Source organism: Halichoerus grypus, chromosome 4 (genome assembly GCF_964656455.1).
Source record: "Halichoerus grypus chromosome 4, mHalGry1.hap1.1, whole genome shotgun sequence".
In the NCBI taxonomy this organism is placed as follows: domain Eukaryota; kingdom Metazoa; phylum Chordata; class Mammalia; order Carnivora; family Phocidae; genus Halichoerus; species Halichoerus grypus.
In genome coordinates this window covers 178,767,077-178,782,327 of record NC_135715.1, presented here as the reverse complement: position 1 = coordinate 178,782,327, position 15,251 = coordinate 178,767,077, and the positions used below count along the sequence as shown (strand labels likewise).

The following is a 15,251-nucleotide window of genomic DNA, read 5'->3' as shown; positions in this document are numbered from 1 at the left end:
CCTGAAATACATCAGCATATCTCATGCTGATCAAGAAGTATGATTAACTTTTATCGATATCTTGAATAAAAATAGAGTTTTTATTGTAGTAATTGCAGTTTGGTATACTGGAGATTGAAGAGGCTTCTATGTAAGTGATGGGCTAGGGACCGGGTTGGAGGGGACCCTGGACGTTTTCTTCTGGGGTGGAATGTTTTAAAAATAAAACATCAGTAGGCCTCCATTTCCAGAAACATCTTTATGTGGTAAAAGAAACTTTTTCAGAATCTAAATAATATTTATTCCTGTTCTTTTATAAAAATAGTCTATTTGTTAGCTTGCTAATAAGCAAAACAATAAGAATTTAAATACCTCAAATGAACAAAATAGATTTCTGACAAGCTAATAAGTGGTTGAGGCCGATTATCTGTTCTGGACTTGGTTAATTTGAAGAATCTATTTTTATCTAAATTGGAAGGCATTTCCTCACTTAATTCAGCTTTAAGGTCTGTTTATATGGTATTTGTGGAAATCATGAGCTTTTTGAAAGGGGAGAAATAAATCCCTTCCTAACACTGTGGTGTGCCAGAGTCCTTACCTGCCAGTAAATCCTAATTAATCTGTTGCATGAACATTGGAAACTTGTGTTTTTCAAGGAATATATTCATTTTGTTTACATTAGCAAATGTGTTGGCATAAAGTTGTTCACCATGTTCTCTTATTAATCCTTTTAATATCTAGTATTAGTAGTGATAACCACTTTTTTCACTTTTTTTCCCTTGATCAAGGGAGGGTGGCTGGAGTTTTATCAGTATATTGATCTTTTCAAAGAACCAGCTTTTGGTTTTATTGACTTTTTTTCCCTCCATTGATTAAGCACTGTTCTGAGCACTATTCTGTGTAGGGCTAATTGCTAGTATTGAGGCAAGACCCTTCTGCCTACTTGATCCATTCCCACATGAAGTAGTGAGGTTTTCAGTCTGTGTGAACATCGTTCCTCCATTGAGTCTTTCCCTGGCCGCAGGTAATTTCCTCACATGCATGCACTGATCAGTACTCAGCCAAACACTTGAGGGGTACCCTCTGCAGATCTCCAGAATTCTCATAGCTCTCTCCACTTCAGTATCGTTTCCAGTGAACCCCAGCTGTCTTGGTCTCCCTAGACTCTCAGTTATTTCTCTCAACTCAGGGAGTCTGCCGATCTCCAACCTTGTCCCTCTTTCCTAACTTAAAATGTGGAAACCCCTCCAGGCAGTAAGCTGGAGCAGACGTGGGGCTCACTTCATTTATTTCCTGTCAGGGATTGCTACCTTTCATTGCCTGATGTCTAGTGCCACCCATGAAACTGTTTCCTGTATTTTGTCCCTTTGTGGTGGTTTCGGGCAAGAGTGTAAATCTAGTCTCTTACTCCATCTTGGCTAGAAGTGTCCAATGAATTTTTTACTTCAGTTATTTTACTTTGCATCTTAGAATCCATTTGGTTTCTTTTTACAAGTTTTTTTTTTTTTTTAAGATTTTATTTATTTATTTGACAGAGAATGAGAGAGAGAGCACATGAGAGGGGGGGAGGGTCAGAGGGAGAAGCAGACTCCCTGCCGAGCAGGGAGCCCGATGCGGGACTTGATCCAGGGACTCCAGGATCATGACCTGAGCCGAAGGCGGTCGCCTAACCAACTGAGCCACCCAGGCGCCCTGCAAGTTTCTTTTTTTGCTGTTATTTCCTCATCTGTTCATTATGTGCATATTTTCCCCATAAGTTTTGGTTATTTTTTATGGTAGGAACTTTAAAATTTGTGTGATGATTTGAAAATCTGGGTCATCTTAGCATTGGATTTTAGGGACTGGTTTTGTCTGGAGTAGAAATCACATTTCCCTGTTCTCATGTCCACTGCTTTTTTTAAAAAAAAAAAAAAGCTTATTTAAGCAATTTCTATGGGGCTCGAACTTAGGACTCTGAGACCAAAAGTTGCATACTCTCCTGACTGAGCCAGCTGGGTGCCCCTCATGCCCACTGCTTTTTGATTGCACATAGAATGTTACGTTATGGATAAGGCTCTTGATTTTCTGAGGACTGGTTTTGTCTTACAGGCAAAGACTCTTGAATACTTAGCTAGACTCAAACTTGAAACACTAGGCTAGGCAAGATCTCTGCAGTTGGCAAAGCAGAGTATTCTCAGTTCTTTCAGCTTTCTCCTGCTTTTTCACAGCAAGACTTTAAAATTTTTTGCCAGTACGATAGCTAAAATCTTGATTTCTAATTTTTAGTTTGTGTATCTTCATATGTCTGGGATATTAATCCTTTTCTGTATGTAAATTATAAGCCTTTTCTCAGTTTGTCTTGACTTTTGGGGTCTTTGGATGTATAAAGTTTCAGATTTGGATAGTCCCATTTATCAGTCTTCTTAGGACTCTTTTATTTTGTATCAAGGGGTGTCCTCCAGTTTTACACATTGTTGTCCTATATTTTCTTTGAATAATTTTTGTGGTTTCTTCTCTGAGTATATGTACATTTGTGTCTTATTTTTCAAAATGCATAGCTCTTTGATTCATCCGGAATTTATTTTTGTGATTGGTTTGAAGTTGAAATTTAGTGACCTTTTGTGGGAGTACTGTTTCAGGATTAAGGGACCATTACTATCTTAAAACAAAACAAAACATGGACCTTCTTACTTGTGGATTTGTCGATTGTTAATTTATCTACACTTAACTGTATATTTCAAGCTCTGGTATTTCTGGAGTTATCTTCTGTAAGCACATAAATCATTGAGTAATGTAACACTTCTTTTGTGCTTGTTAACAGTTCTTTTGAGTTAATCCTATTTCTTAAAGTTCTTGTTATCAGTCTTGAGGGATGACTAAGAATTATTTCTTACAAATTTTGAAAACTATTTCATAATTCATGTAACATGGACTTCAATAAAATCCTTGATTACTAATGCATTTTATCTGTTTGGTGTATATATGCACTTAAGCATAAATACTGAAATATATTTGTACATACATCTAAAACTAATTCTAAGAAATCTTAAGAATGCCATAAATTCTGACCAAGTTTCTTTTTGAATTGTCTTTTAGAAAGCTTAGAGCCAAATTTGTGACCCGCTGTGCTAAGACTGTAGGCCTTTAGATTCTAATTTAGTATTAACATTGTTCCTGGCTCTGTATTATATCCCTACTTTTTCTTTCTCTCCTAATCTTAACTTGCTGTAAGTTCCTAAAATTACCTTAAATCCTTTGCACATAAACTGTAGAACAAATGAAATTAATAGCTTTTGAACTTCCCTTACACATTAAATTTTAAGTGTAATTCATTGTTCTTAATTTTTTTCCATGATTAAAGTAATACAGCTTTGTGACAGAAAATTTAGGAAAATATACAAAAACCACAACAATTTGGTAGTTTATTCTAATAAAACATCTGTTTACTTGAGGACTCTGAGAGGAAATGGGTTAAAAAAAGCAGGGAAGGGGGGGAATGTTCACTTGGAAAATGTCCTAGTTAACACAGTACTTGGGAGAGCATAGTGGCAAGGAATTTAACTGTAGCTACTGAAATAATGTGTTTTGAGTAGCTTTAGAATTTCTCATTACTTTCAGTGCTGTGAGAAGTTGTTCATTATACTCTTCTGAAGTTGCCTTATAGTAACAGGCTATTTTAGGGAATTGTCAAAAATCTTTTTTTTTTTTTTTAAACATAAGGTCTGTTAGTTCTAGAATTTCTGCTTTGGAATATTCAAAACTTTTTTTTTTTTGGTCTCTTTTTCTCTCTCCCTCAACATTTAGGAAAAGAGCCTTGGTTGCTATTGGTACTCATGATTTGGACACTTTGTCAGGCCCTTTTACATATACAGCAAAGCGACCTTCAGATATCAAATTCAAGCCTCTAAATAAGACCAAGGAGTATACAGCCTGTGAACTGATGAATATATACAAGGTAGATTTCTTTTTATATTATGCAAATAGTTAGTTCTCCATAAATCAAGAAAATTTCTTCAGAGTCAAGTCTTGGAATTAGGGAGATGTAAATGAGTACTTTTTAAAAACTGTCTATGCTCCAATCAAGAGCTACTGATGCATTTGATGTAGAGTGGGGCCTGGGCATAGTTTTATTACTTTTTTAACCTTTTGGATGCTTTTAATGTACAGCTAGAATTGAGAACCACTGAAGTAGAACATAAGCACATTATAATATTCATATTTGGGTATAATTATAACTCATGCACCTTATAAAGAATAAGATTTAGGTAGGGTTTTTTTTTTGTGGGAAATAGTATTACAATGTATCGTATCTCCTACTATTTAGCATTTTAGATTCCAGCAGTTAAAATGATTCTATAGTCACTTAATGGTGCTTAAAAAAAAAGTAGTATCATTCAGAAAAAATAAAGCTTTTATCCTTGGCCTGATTTGCCAGTGTTTTCTTCCTATTTATGTAAACAGTTTTGTGATGGTTTGTGTTTTGCTTGAGACAAGTTAGGCTTAGCAGTGCAAATCTATTTTCACTCTTGGAAAACGACTTGGCGGTGTTCTCATCTCTCTCCAGTAGGAGATGAGGTATATAAGGATATTAAGATATTTAGAAAATCTGACAAATCTAGGACTTTCTGTAATACGGGGCTGTTCTTTGTTTTTCTAACTTTTCCCCTTTTTTTATACTAGATAGGTATATAAACTAATTAGCATTAGAAATACAAAATTAATTTTAATTTTTTCAGACTGACAACCACCTTAAACATTATTTACATATCATTGAAAATAAACCCCTGTACCCAGTTATCTATGATAGCAATGGTGTCATCCTTTCAATGCCTCCGATTATCAATGGTGAGTTATTTCTTAAGCATCAGATTTTTTTTTTCTCTTATCCTTCAACATTTCTGTAAGAATTGAACTCTAGACTTGGCGCAATCAAATAAAATAAATCTTAATCAGGAATCTCCGGTTTTTGTAGATTTTATTGTAATAGTTCTTTTTATTAACATTTTACTGGTGATTTTTATATAACTTTTGAATGTATAGATATTTATAAGTACATAGATATTTACTGGTGCCAGTCTCTGGATTCTTTTATTTTCCTCCGAAGAGCATTGATATTTTGGTTTTAGCCCGTGGCTCAACTTGCTTAAGCTCAAATTCTGCCTTGCCTGCTGTTTCATAGTTAAAACTTTTAAACTGAATTTCATTTCTGAAGACTCTTTTGAAGAGGCAGCTTGGATGTATTTACAAAATTTAATGATGTCATAGCCATACATGTTGACCCTTCTGGAGGTGAGGAGGGGGTTTAGTTGATTCACGATGGGAAGAGTCTCTTCCTCCTTGAGGTGTTGAACTGCAGCTGTTACAGTGGTTCAGAACCTGAGCTTCAGAGTAGCCAGATCCAGACCCAGATTGTAGCCTTGCTGCTTAATAGACTGTGATCAGGGTCAGCGAGCTGAAGCTCTGAATCTTCGATCTGCCTGCAGCTCTGTCATAGGGTTGTGGTGGAGAGAAGAGACAACCTCTGTTTAGTGCTGGGCACTGCAGCTCTGACACACTGAATGCGGTAAAGGCTTGTTATTATTTTATCTCTATTCTCCTGCTTGTAGTGGGGGCTTAAAATAAATGTTGCATTATCACCTTACCACTGAGATGTCTGTTTATATTGTACTCTAAGTGAAATGTAGTTTCTGTTTTAGAGAACTTTTTAATGCACCTATGTTTCTGAAACTGATTGTTTTATTATTTTGTGTTTGTTGTAGGAAATCATTCCAAAATAACCGTAAATACTAAAAATGTATTTATTGAATGCACAGGAACTGACTTCACTAAGGTAATATTTCCATTTTTGTATGGTCAGACAGGACATTTTAGTTCTGGGCCAAGACTAGATGGCTGAACTTTAAAGTACTTATTTTGTAGGTGGGAACATATTTCAGAAACTTAGAAAATTAGAAAGATACAGATATTCTGTACTTCAGTTATGGTGTGTTCATTTAATCAACAAATCTTTAACGAGCACCTCCTGTCTTTCCAGTGCTGTGCATTTAATGAGTTTCATGTTTCTTGACTTGAAGGAACTCATTCTAGTGGGAGAATTAGCCATATACCTGAATGGAATAAGTGCTGTATAAATTGTTTATCTTAGTTGGCTTAATTTAAATGCTGAGTAATTTGGTACCTGTGTGTACTTGGTAATAAGTGTTTAAAAATGAAGTGGCTTATAAAGAGGTGTTATTTAGCAAATTGATAAAGGGTTTGTGCACATGATGATATCTAGAATATGTAGAATACTAGTTCATTCACTTTTAGTAACTGCGTATATTGGATTGGATTGCTATGAAACTTTTTTTTTACGGCATAAATTTCTTTATATGTGTTAAGGTATATGGTAATGTGGCAATTAAGCAAATTAATAAGATAAGCTTGAATGGCAGGAGAAGGCTGGCCTATAGAAATAGGGCCATAAATGGCATTCAGTACATCTTACAGGATTGGACACCATTGTAAGGTATTTCATTTATAACTTTTATGGGCTATATTTGCCTTCAGAAATACTAGAGTAATATAGCTTACAATATTTACAAATTTTTAAAAAATTCATATGTTAACAGGCCTTAGATATCTTTGCTGAAGCTTATATTTAAACAGTGAAGTATATATAGAAGCAAAGCCTATATATATCCCAATAAGGTTACTGTATTTTTTCCTAAGAATATTTTTTTCAATTAAAAACCTGAACAAATCTGTATGGTCCTTACAATGTGCTAGGCATTGCTCATATATTAATACATTTTATCCTCATAATAACCAAATGAGATATAGAAGTATTTATAATCTCTACTTAACAGATGAAGATGCTAAAGTACAAAGATAGTAAGTAACTTGCCCAAAGTCAGATTACTAGTAAGTGGTTGAGCCAGGAGTCCGGCAACTGGCTGCAGAGATTTAGGCGATTGATAAGGTTTACTCCCATAGTTAGCCATTTGTCTCTCTTAAAACTTGGTGAACTCAAGGGAGAGGGCCAGGGGAAGCAAATGATTTGTTTCAGTCATGGATTGTTAACTCTCAGAGAATCGAATAAATGCAGACCACCTGAAGATAAGGCTAGGCCTACTTTAGCTCCTAAGTTTTTATTCCACACTCCCTTTTTTTAGAATGTATATATACAGTTTCATTTTCAGATGTTTGAAGACTAAATTAAGTTTTCACTTCCATCTGAGTGAAGAGAATATATTTTTAGACTACAATATTTGTCTTTTTTCTTTTTTGCAGGCAAAAATAGTTCTTGATGTTATTGTCACCATGTTCAGTGAATATTGTGAGAATCAATTTATGTGAGTTTATTTGACAACTTTATTGAAGCCTGTTGCTCTGAAGGCAAAGCTCTAGGGCCTTGAAAAATGTGGCTCCTGTGACTAGAGCATATCCTCTCTTTGGGGGGCTAAGACCTATGCATAACTGTTTAAAATAAAAAGTGAGGGGCGCCTGGGTGGCTCAGTCGTTAAGCGTCTGCCTTCGGCTCAGGTCATGATCCCAGCGTCCTGGGATCGGGCTCCCTGTCCCACATCGGGCTCTCTGCTCAGCAGGAAGCCCGCTTCTCCCTCTCCCACTCCCCCTGCTTGTGTTCCCTCTCTTGCTGTGTCTCTCTCTGTCAAATAAATAAATAAAATCTTTAAAAAATAATAAAAATAAAATAAAAAGTGAGAATTACTTTTAAAAAGTTTCAGTAATGTTCGGGCTGGAAGGGCAAGTTATTGCTAGCTGGATTAGTTATTGCACTTGCGCAGACATTGTGGAGGCAATGAAATTTAAGCTGTGTTTAAAGATATTTGGATTTGAGGATGTAAACATGGAAGGACAGACAAGGACCAGCAAGTAGGGAAGCATATATCCCGTATGTATCAATAGGATTACTGTATTTTTTCCGAAGCTTATTTTTTAATTAAAAAGATTTAACTAAATGGTCTTTGCCATGTATCGGCATCATAGTTTATTCTAGAATGTTAATTATAATTCAAAATAGCCGTATCACCGCAGAGCACAGGACTGAAATTGTATGGCAGGGTCTGTTTTTTAAATTGATTTGCCTATTAGTGGTTGCACAGTCAAGCTTTCATGGTGTAACACAGCACCCTGGTAAAGCTTGGAATGTGTATATCCATGTTGGCAAGGAGTAATAGAGGATGCATGCTTTGCAGCACTGAGAAGTAAACATCAGATGTGTGCTGCCTGAAGAGATGTGGGAGCCACAGGGGATGGAACAGTAGGGTGGTGTTGTGTTTAGGAGGATTAATCCAGACAGCAGTGTTGGAACGTGAACAGATTGAATGTGTTGAGGTTACTGTTGTAGAACAAGTGAGAGACTTGTTAACCATACACATTTCTAGAATTTATGGCCCTTTTTGTTTTTAATATTTCTGGCTTTTTTTTTTTCTTTTAAGGGTTGAAGCAGCTGAGGTAGTTTTTCCTAATGGAAAATCCTATACCTTTCCAGTAAGTATTTAAGAAATGGATTTGATGATAATACTAGTAATAATAATGGTTATAGAGTGCTCGTTGTATGTCTGTCCATCATCCACCCACATGCCAGGCATTATACTATATGCATTACATGGATTTAATCCTCGCAGTAACCCTATGAGGGTGGGTGCTGTTCGGCCCTTTCCCAGATGGAGAGATCTTGCGATGTTAAATAGCTTGCCTGTTACTATTAAGTGGTGGAACTAGGTGATAGTCTGGCTTCAGCTCCCAACATGTTCAATTATACCACTGCATTAGATGGCCAGAATTCCTCTGATTTGTTCTTTTTATTTTATTTTATTTTTTATTTAAATTCAATTAACATATAGTGTATTATTAGTTTCAGAGGTAGAGTTCAGTGATTCATCAGTCTTATATAACACCCAGTGCTCATTTTATCACGTGCCCTCCTTAATGTCCATCACCTAGTTACCCCATCCCTCCATACACCTCCCCTCCAGCAACCCTCAGTTTCCTGTGATTAAGAGTCCCTTATGGTTTGTCTCCCTCTCTGATTTTGTCTTGTTTTATTTTTCCCCTCCCTTCCCCTATGATCCTCTGTTTTGTTTCTTCAGTTCCACATGAGTGAGATCATACGATAATTGTCTTTCTCTGGTTGACTTATTTTGCTTAGCATAATACCCTCTAGTTCCATCCACGTTGTTACAAATGGCAAGATTTCATTTTTTTGATGGCCGAGTAGTATTCCATATATACTGTATATGTATACTATATATGCTTTGTATATATTACTATATATACATACACACACACACACATATATATATACACACACACACACACATACACACACACCACATCATCTTAATCCATTCATCTGTCGATGGACATCTGGACTCTTTCCATAGTTTGGCTATTGTGGACATTGCTGCTATAAACATTGGGGTGCAAGTTCTTATTTATTCTTATTAACTAGTTTACTGGCTGATTTATAGTCTCACCCATTTTAAGATTACTCAGCCCTCCAAACCTGATTAGTCTGTTCACACTTGAATTAACAGTCACTGAAGAGCCATCACTATAACTAATAATTCCAAATGTATTAATAGGACTAAGTAGTAAGCACAAGTATTGTCAAGACATAAAATCTTGGTAAAAAAAAAAACAAGAAAAAAACCCAGCATTATTCTTAGTCGGGTTTCTTTCTTCCCCTAAGATGATTTTATTAATATAAATATGGCTGATCCAACACATGACTGTATTAGTCATTTAGTTGTGGTTATGATTCAGTGAGGCCATTTTTTAAGCACTTCTTCTTTATACTATTCCTCTGTCACTTAAGTGAATTATAGCCTGGAATAGTTTGTACTATTTAGTTTTTAAAGTAGATAAAACCTGCCAAGATCAAAACCTTCCCCTTCCTGAAAACATGAGCATTTAGCATCATACTTTAGAATATTGATTATAATTCAAAATAAATGTATAGCTGTAGAAAACTTAATTGAAATTATGGGCAGTCTCAGTTTTAAAAAAATTTCTAGTGCCTGTTAGCTTTGTTATGTAACAAACTGATATCACAAAACTTAGTGACTTAAAACAACAGTGATTTGTTTATCATGATTCTGTTCGTCAGCTGGGTAGTTCTGGTCTGGTCTGGCTTGGCTGACCTCTCCTGGGTTTGCTCCTCTGTAATCAGCCAGTTGGTAGACTAGCATCTAGATGACCTGGGATAGCTGCACTCACAAGTCTTAGAGTCACCAGGTCAAGTGTCTGTCATCATCCAGCAGGCTAGCTTGGTCTTCGTTACATGGTGGTGGTTGCAGGATTCCCAACAGCATGAGAGCAAGTCCAGTGCTTAAGTATTTTTAAGCATGGTGTCCTGTTGGCCTCGGCCAGTCATTTTGCTAGATTCAAGGAAGGGTGAAATAGACTCCCATTTCCCAATGCGAGGGCCTGAAGTGCCCCATTGTGAGGCCATGGATGCAGCAGAGAAGGGAAGAATGTAGCCATCTATATGATTTACCACAGTAGTAGTTGGGATTAGCCAGAGATCGCTTTTTAGTCTGTTTTAAAGTGATGTCTGATTTGAGAAAATTTCTTTTTCTTTTTAATATGAAGAATTGTCAAATATTAACAAAAGTGAAATATGTACTTTGGGGAGGAAAAAGATATCTTAAAATTTGGTTCACTTTTCTCATGTAGATAAATCCTTGAAATCACTTGCCTTATAAGGAACTTTCATAAATTTGAAATGGTGGAATTTCTGAAAAGGAGTACTGTATCAGTGTTGTCATTTGTTAATCTGTTTCCTGCTGAACATAGATTAGAACAGCTCTCCTCAGGTTGTCCTCCCAAAGGAGAATGATCCTCTGAGGAACTGATTCTTCCTCACATGAAATAGCTTATTTTTCTAAGTACTTTGATAGTTCTTTCCTAGTCTTCTGTTTTTTCATATAAAAGAATGGCATTTGGAATAAGAGGACCAGAGGAGAGAAGTGGAAGGTAGTCAGACCAATGGTTAATGGTGTGAGCTTTGGAATTAGGCTGCCTGAACTTGTTAATTCATTAATTTGTTCATTTGTTACTTTACGCATTTACTCATTAACTACATACCAAGTGCTTAGGATCTGACAAACATTGTTGTAAGCACTGGGAATGTAGCAGCACCAGGGCCCAGCAGCTAACTATTGTGATCTGGGAAGAGTTATTTATCTACAACTTAACTGTTCTCATTTCACTGATAAGGAATCTAATAGTTATCTGTAGTGAGGGTTAAGATTATCCTGAAAGTGTCTGTACTGTTTAGTTCATATTAACTACTCAGTAAAGGTTTGCTTCTGTTGCAATCATTAGCTTTCTGGTTTTGTGCTTCTTAAACCCTATGTGCAGTCACATCACCTCAGGATCTTGATAACCTGCAGATCTGGATTCAGTAGGTCCGGTGTCACTGCTACCAGCTATAAAGGCCCTAGAGCCTGCATTTCTAAGAGGCACTTGGGTGATGATGATACTTCTGCCTGAGAATTGCATTTTGAATGGCAAGGCTCTGGTCCATTGTACTTGAGTCCAGCCAGAGTTTTAGGTTTATAGCCTTTTTGCCAGTGGTAGTTATACTTTTGAGAGTAATTTAATGATAAATATTCATAGATTATGTCTGCAAAGGCTTTTTAGCAAAAGCCTGGGTTTTATACATGTTTGTTCCTACCTAACATGGTAAAGTTATATACTCTTTGAAGGAGAGGACCAATTTATGAGATGCTCCCAGTTCTACTGTCTTCTTAGAGCAGATTGATGATAGCAGGACTGCCTGGGGGCCTGGTTGCATTCCCCCACCTGGATAAATGATAAGAAAGGAATTTCTTCAAAACACCTGCGCTTAGTATAATGGTGATATTTGATAGTACATGGTGATATTTGTATTATTCTTTCTTGGTCATAAACACCTGCTGGCTTGCGAGGAGACTGAAAATCCTTAGGATTTATAAGCATCTTAGAAATGATGTAATGCACCAGGGTTTTTTACTGCAGAGAATGGTGATTGGCCATCTGAGAGAAAAGTGTTTGGCATTTTCTATCTCTGAGCAGGTCCAGTTGTCTAGCAAGTAGAATGTTCAGTTATGAACCTGTGTAGCAGATTTATTCCTCCGTAAGGTTTGGAACAGTACGTTTATTTTGAGGGTCTCGCTCTAACCATAGTTTTTTTGGGAGGGCAGTGAAACTACCGAACAAGACGAGGTAAAGTTAGAGTCTAACGCTGTAGCTGACAGGCACTCACTCCAGCTTCTCAAACTTTTTCTCTTTAAAGGAACTGGCTTACAGAAAGGAGATAGTGAGAGCTGATCTAATTAACAAAAAAGTTGGAATCAGGTATGCTTTGAAAACATTTTTTTGCTGTTGGAGAGAATTCAAGAATGAAGTACCCAGGGGCGCCTGGGTGGCTCAGTCGTTAAGCGTCTGCTTTCGGCTCAGGTCATGATCCCAGGGTCCTGGGATCAAGCCCTGCATTGGGCTCCCTGCTCGGCAGGAAGCCTGCTTCTCCCTCTCCCACTCCTCCTACTTGTGTTCCCTCTCTCGCTGTGTCTCTCTCTGTCAAATAAATAAAATCTTTAAAAAAAAAAAAGAATGAAGTACCCATAAGACTTTAATTTTTCCTGAAAGAATGCTTATGCTTAGAGAGGGTTTTGATATCTTTTCAGAGTAAGTAAGTGATCGTAAATCATCTGTTATGATGTCTGGTGTCTCATGGAACTCAGAAAGGAAGGTGATATTTCAGATAGTAGAATATCTTAAAATATAAGCATGTTTTAAGTACTCCAGTGAAGTTTATGGATTGTACACTCCTGTTTCAGAGAAACTCCAGAAAATATTGCCAAGCTTCTAACGAGGATGTGTTTAAAGTCAGAAGTAATAGGTGATGGGAATCAGATTGAGATCGAAATCCCACCGACCAGAGCTGACATTATCCATGCATGTGATATTGTAGAAGATGCAGCTATTGCCTATGGATATAACAACATTCAGATGACTCTCCCGAAAACCTACACCATAGCTAATCAAGTAAGATTGCACCCTTAAATACTCCTTGTTGTTAGAAACTGATTATTGAATGCCAGGAAGGCATTCGAGAAAAACAGCACATAGGAGTTAAGTAGTATTTGGACATGCTGTGCTATGAGGGGCATTCGCTATGGAGAGGATACAAAACAGATGCCCAGTGGATTAGAGTAAGTTCAAAACCTGTGATGACTAGTACTTGAAGAAAGACAGGTTTTGAGTTTGGAGCCCTTTTGAATCTTGAACTGGGAGATTCATTTTTTCAACCTGGCCTGAAGGCAGAAGAAGTTCAGTGTGGTAGAGGTGAAGTGGGAGGTTTGTTCATCTGTGTAGGAGTATTGGGGTAGTGAGGCCGTGGGGAGGGGGCAGGGAGTGAAGTGGTGGTACTGGCAGTATTAGTAAGGATGGAAGGGGGTTTGCCTTTTCATGACCTGTATAAAACTTTTGTTGTAGGAAATTTTATTGAGGTGGAATAAAGTTAAATATCTTTTTTTCAGTTTCCTCTTAATAAGCTCACAGAACTCCTAAGACATGACATGGCAGCCGCTGGGTTCACGGAAGTGCTTACCTTTGCTCTGGTATGTCTCCTGTGCTTCCTGGGCAGCTGATTGTTGACACTGAATCTCTGAAGTTCTGTACTCTGATTCCTTACGTGGATTTATAAAATCTAGGCTGCTAAGATTTCCAGGTTCTGGAAGAATAACTTTTTTTATTTGAGATTGTATAATTTCTAGTAAAAAAATGTTTCTTTTTTGTCACAGAAAATCATGAAGGACAAAAGTCTTAAATGACAGATAACAATGTATTTTGTACTTTTATGGAAGTGTTGAGGGTTGAATTCACAACGAATTTCATAACCAAATTGATTAAGTTAGAATTTTTAGTCTTAATTTGGTTATGTCTGTGCCCACTAGATGCCGCCCTAGTTAAGGATTTGTGGACTGTTCCACATTAAACTTCTTTGTCTTTGAACATGTTCACAACATTTGCTTTGAGTTGGAAAGCTGACATAAAAGGCCTGAATCAGGAAATGAATTTTATTACAAAATAGAAGGAAATGCCCTTCCCCCACCAGATTGAAAAGAATAAAACCTCTATGCCGTTTATAGTTTCTTCTTCTCTTGCTGAGCATTTGTGTGGTGCCTACAGTGTGTAGTTCTGGAGTCTTCAAGTAGATATCAGCTTAATGATGGCAAAAACGAAAACCAAACAAAAACAAACGACTTCATTTTCTCCCCCCAACTCAACTCCAGACAGACTTCTCCATCTTATATTTACAGAGAGTGCAGTAGTGGGGGTTACATTACTACCAGTTTGTGGGGAGAGGGTGGTCGGAAAGGAGATGCAGCCCCTCTCCCTTTATTGAGCATTTGTCATTCATAGGATGCTAACCTGGGAAGGGACTTTACAGATTTTCTAGTTCAGCATTGTCACTGTTTTTGATTCAGGAGTCCTTTATTCCGCATTTACAGAACATCTGTTGTATGCCAGGCACTGTAAGAATGAAGAGGCCTGAGGTCAACAGGACAAGTACCTAACGAAGTGTATACAGACAGGAGAACCAGGACCAGAATCCTAGCCTTTTGGCTTTTAGAGCAGTGCTTTTCTGTTGTCTCGGCCTGTGTATGCTCAGTTTGTAGTACAGGTCATTCATATATGCATACACTTATACAGTTGTGAACATTGACGAAATGCAAAAAGTAGCATTGAGAAACGTATTTCATTTTTAAAAATTAAGTGGCGTAGGATTGATCTGAAACGATTCAACCTGTACAGAACCATGTAGAGTAAACCGTTCCCCTGTTTCCCTTCAGATTTCAACCCTATTTTCCTCCCCAGAATTAACCGAGGTTCAGACTTTGGCCTGTGAATTTCCCTGCCCTTTTATAGAAGTAGTGAGTTTTGATCTTGTAACAGTGTGTAGCCCCATGTGTCTCAGGGGAGCACATACTCTGCCCGACCAGGGCTGCTCTGCAGGGAGAGTTTATCCTGTTGGTCCAGGCCTTTCTGCCTGTGATTCCCGCTCCGCGCAGCGCTCTGAAGTAGGTGTTCCAGTCTTACGTGGCAGTAACTTGTCCCATTCCATACAGCCGGTCGGCTGTGGGCCAGGGATTCCAGCCCAGGCCTGCGACGGAACTGTCCACCAGGAGTGCCAGAAACAGTCTGTTCAGCTGTCCCAAGTCACTTCAACACATTATCACTGGGGGAGGGGAAGGAGTGAGGTGCTAGAGTTTCAAATATGTAATGACAGTTTTCTA

At 37.5% G+C, this 15,251-nt stretch overlaps 1 protein-coding gene across 3 annotated transcripts in view; it reads left to right on the top strand.

Moving 5' to 3' along the window:
- Window positions 1-15,251, top strand: part of FARSB (phenylalanyl-tRNA synthetase subunit beta) — a 75,290-nt gene that overhangs the window by 17,394 nt on the left and 42,645 nt on the right. For 2 of the 3 annotated variants that reach the window (XM_036098686.2, XM_078071353.1), the window contains 8 exons: window positions 3,763-3,913; window positions 4,695-4,803; window positions 5,718-5,788; window positions 7,231-7,292; window positions 8,400-8,451; window positions 12,245-12,306; window positions 12,789-12,996; window positions 13,491-13,571. In XM_036098686.2, coding sequence (XP_035954579.2) covers window positions 3,763-3,913; window positions 4,695-4,803; window positions 5,718-5,788; window positions 7,231-7,292; window positions 8,400-8,451; window positions 12,245-12,306; window positions 12,789-12,996; window positions 13,491-13,571 — 796 coding nt within the window. The remainder of the gene's footprint in view (window positions 1-3,762; window positions 3,914-4,694; window positions 4,804-5,717; window positions 5,789-7,230; window positions 7,293-8,399; window positions 8,452-12,244; window positions 12,307-12,788; window positions 12,997-13,490; window positions 13,572-15,251) is intronic. The other variant, XM_078071355.1, reaches the window with a different exon arrangement.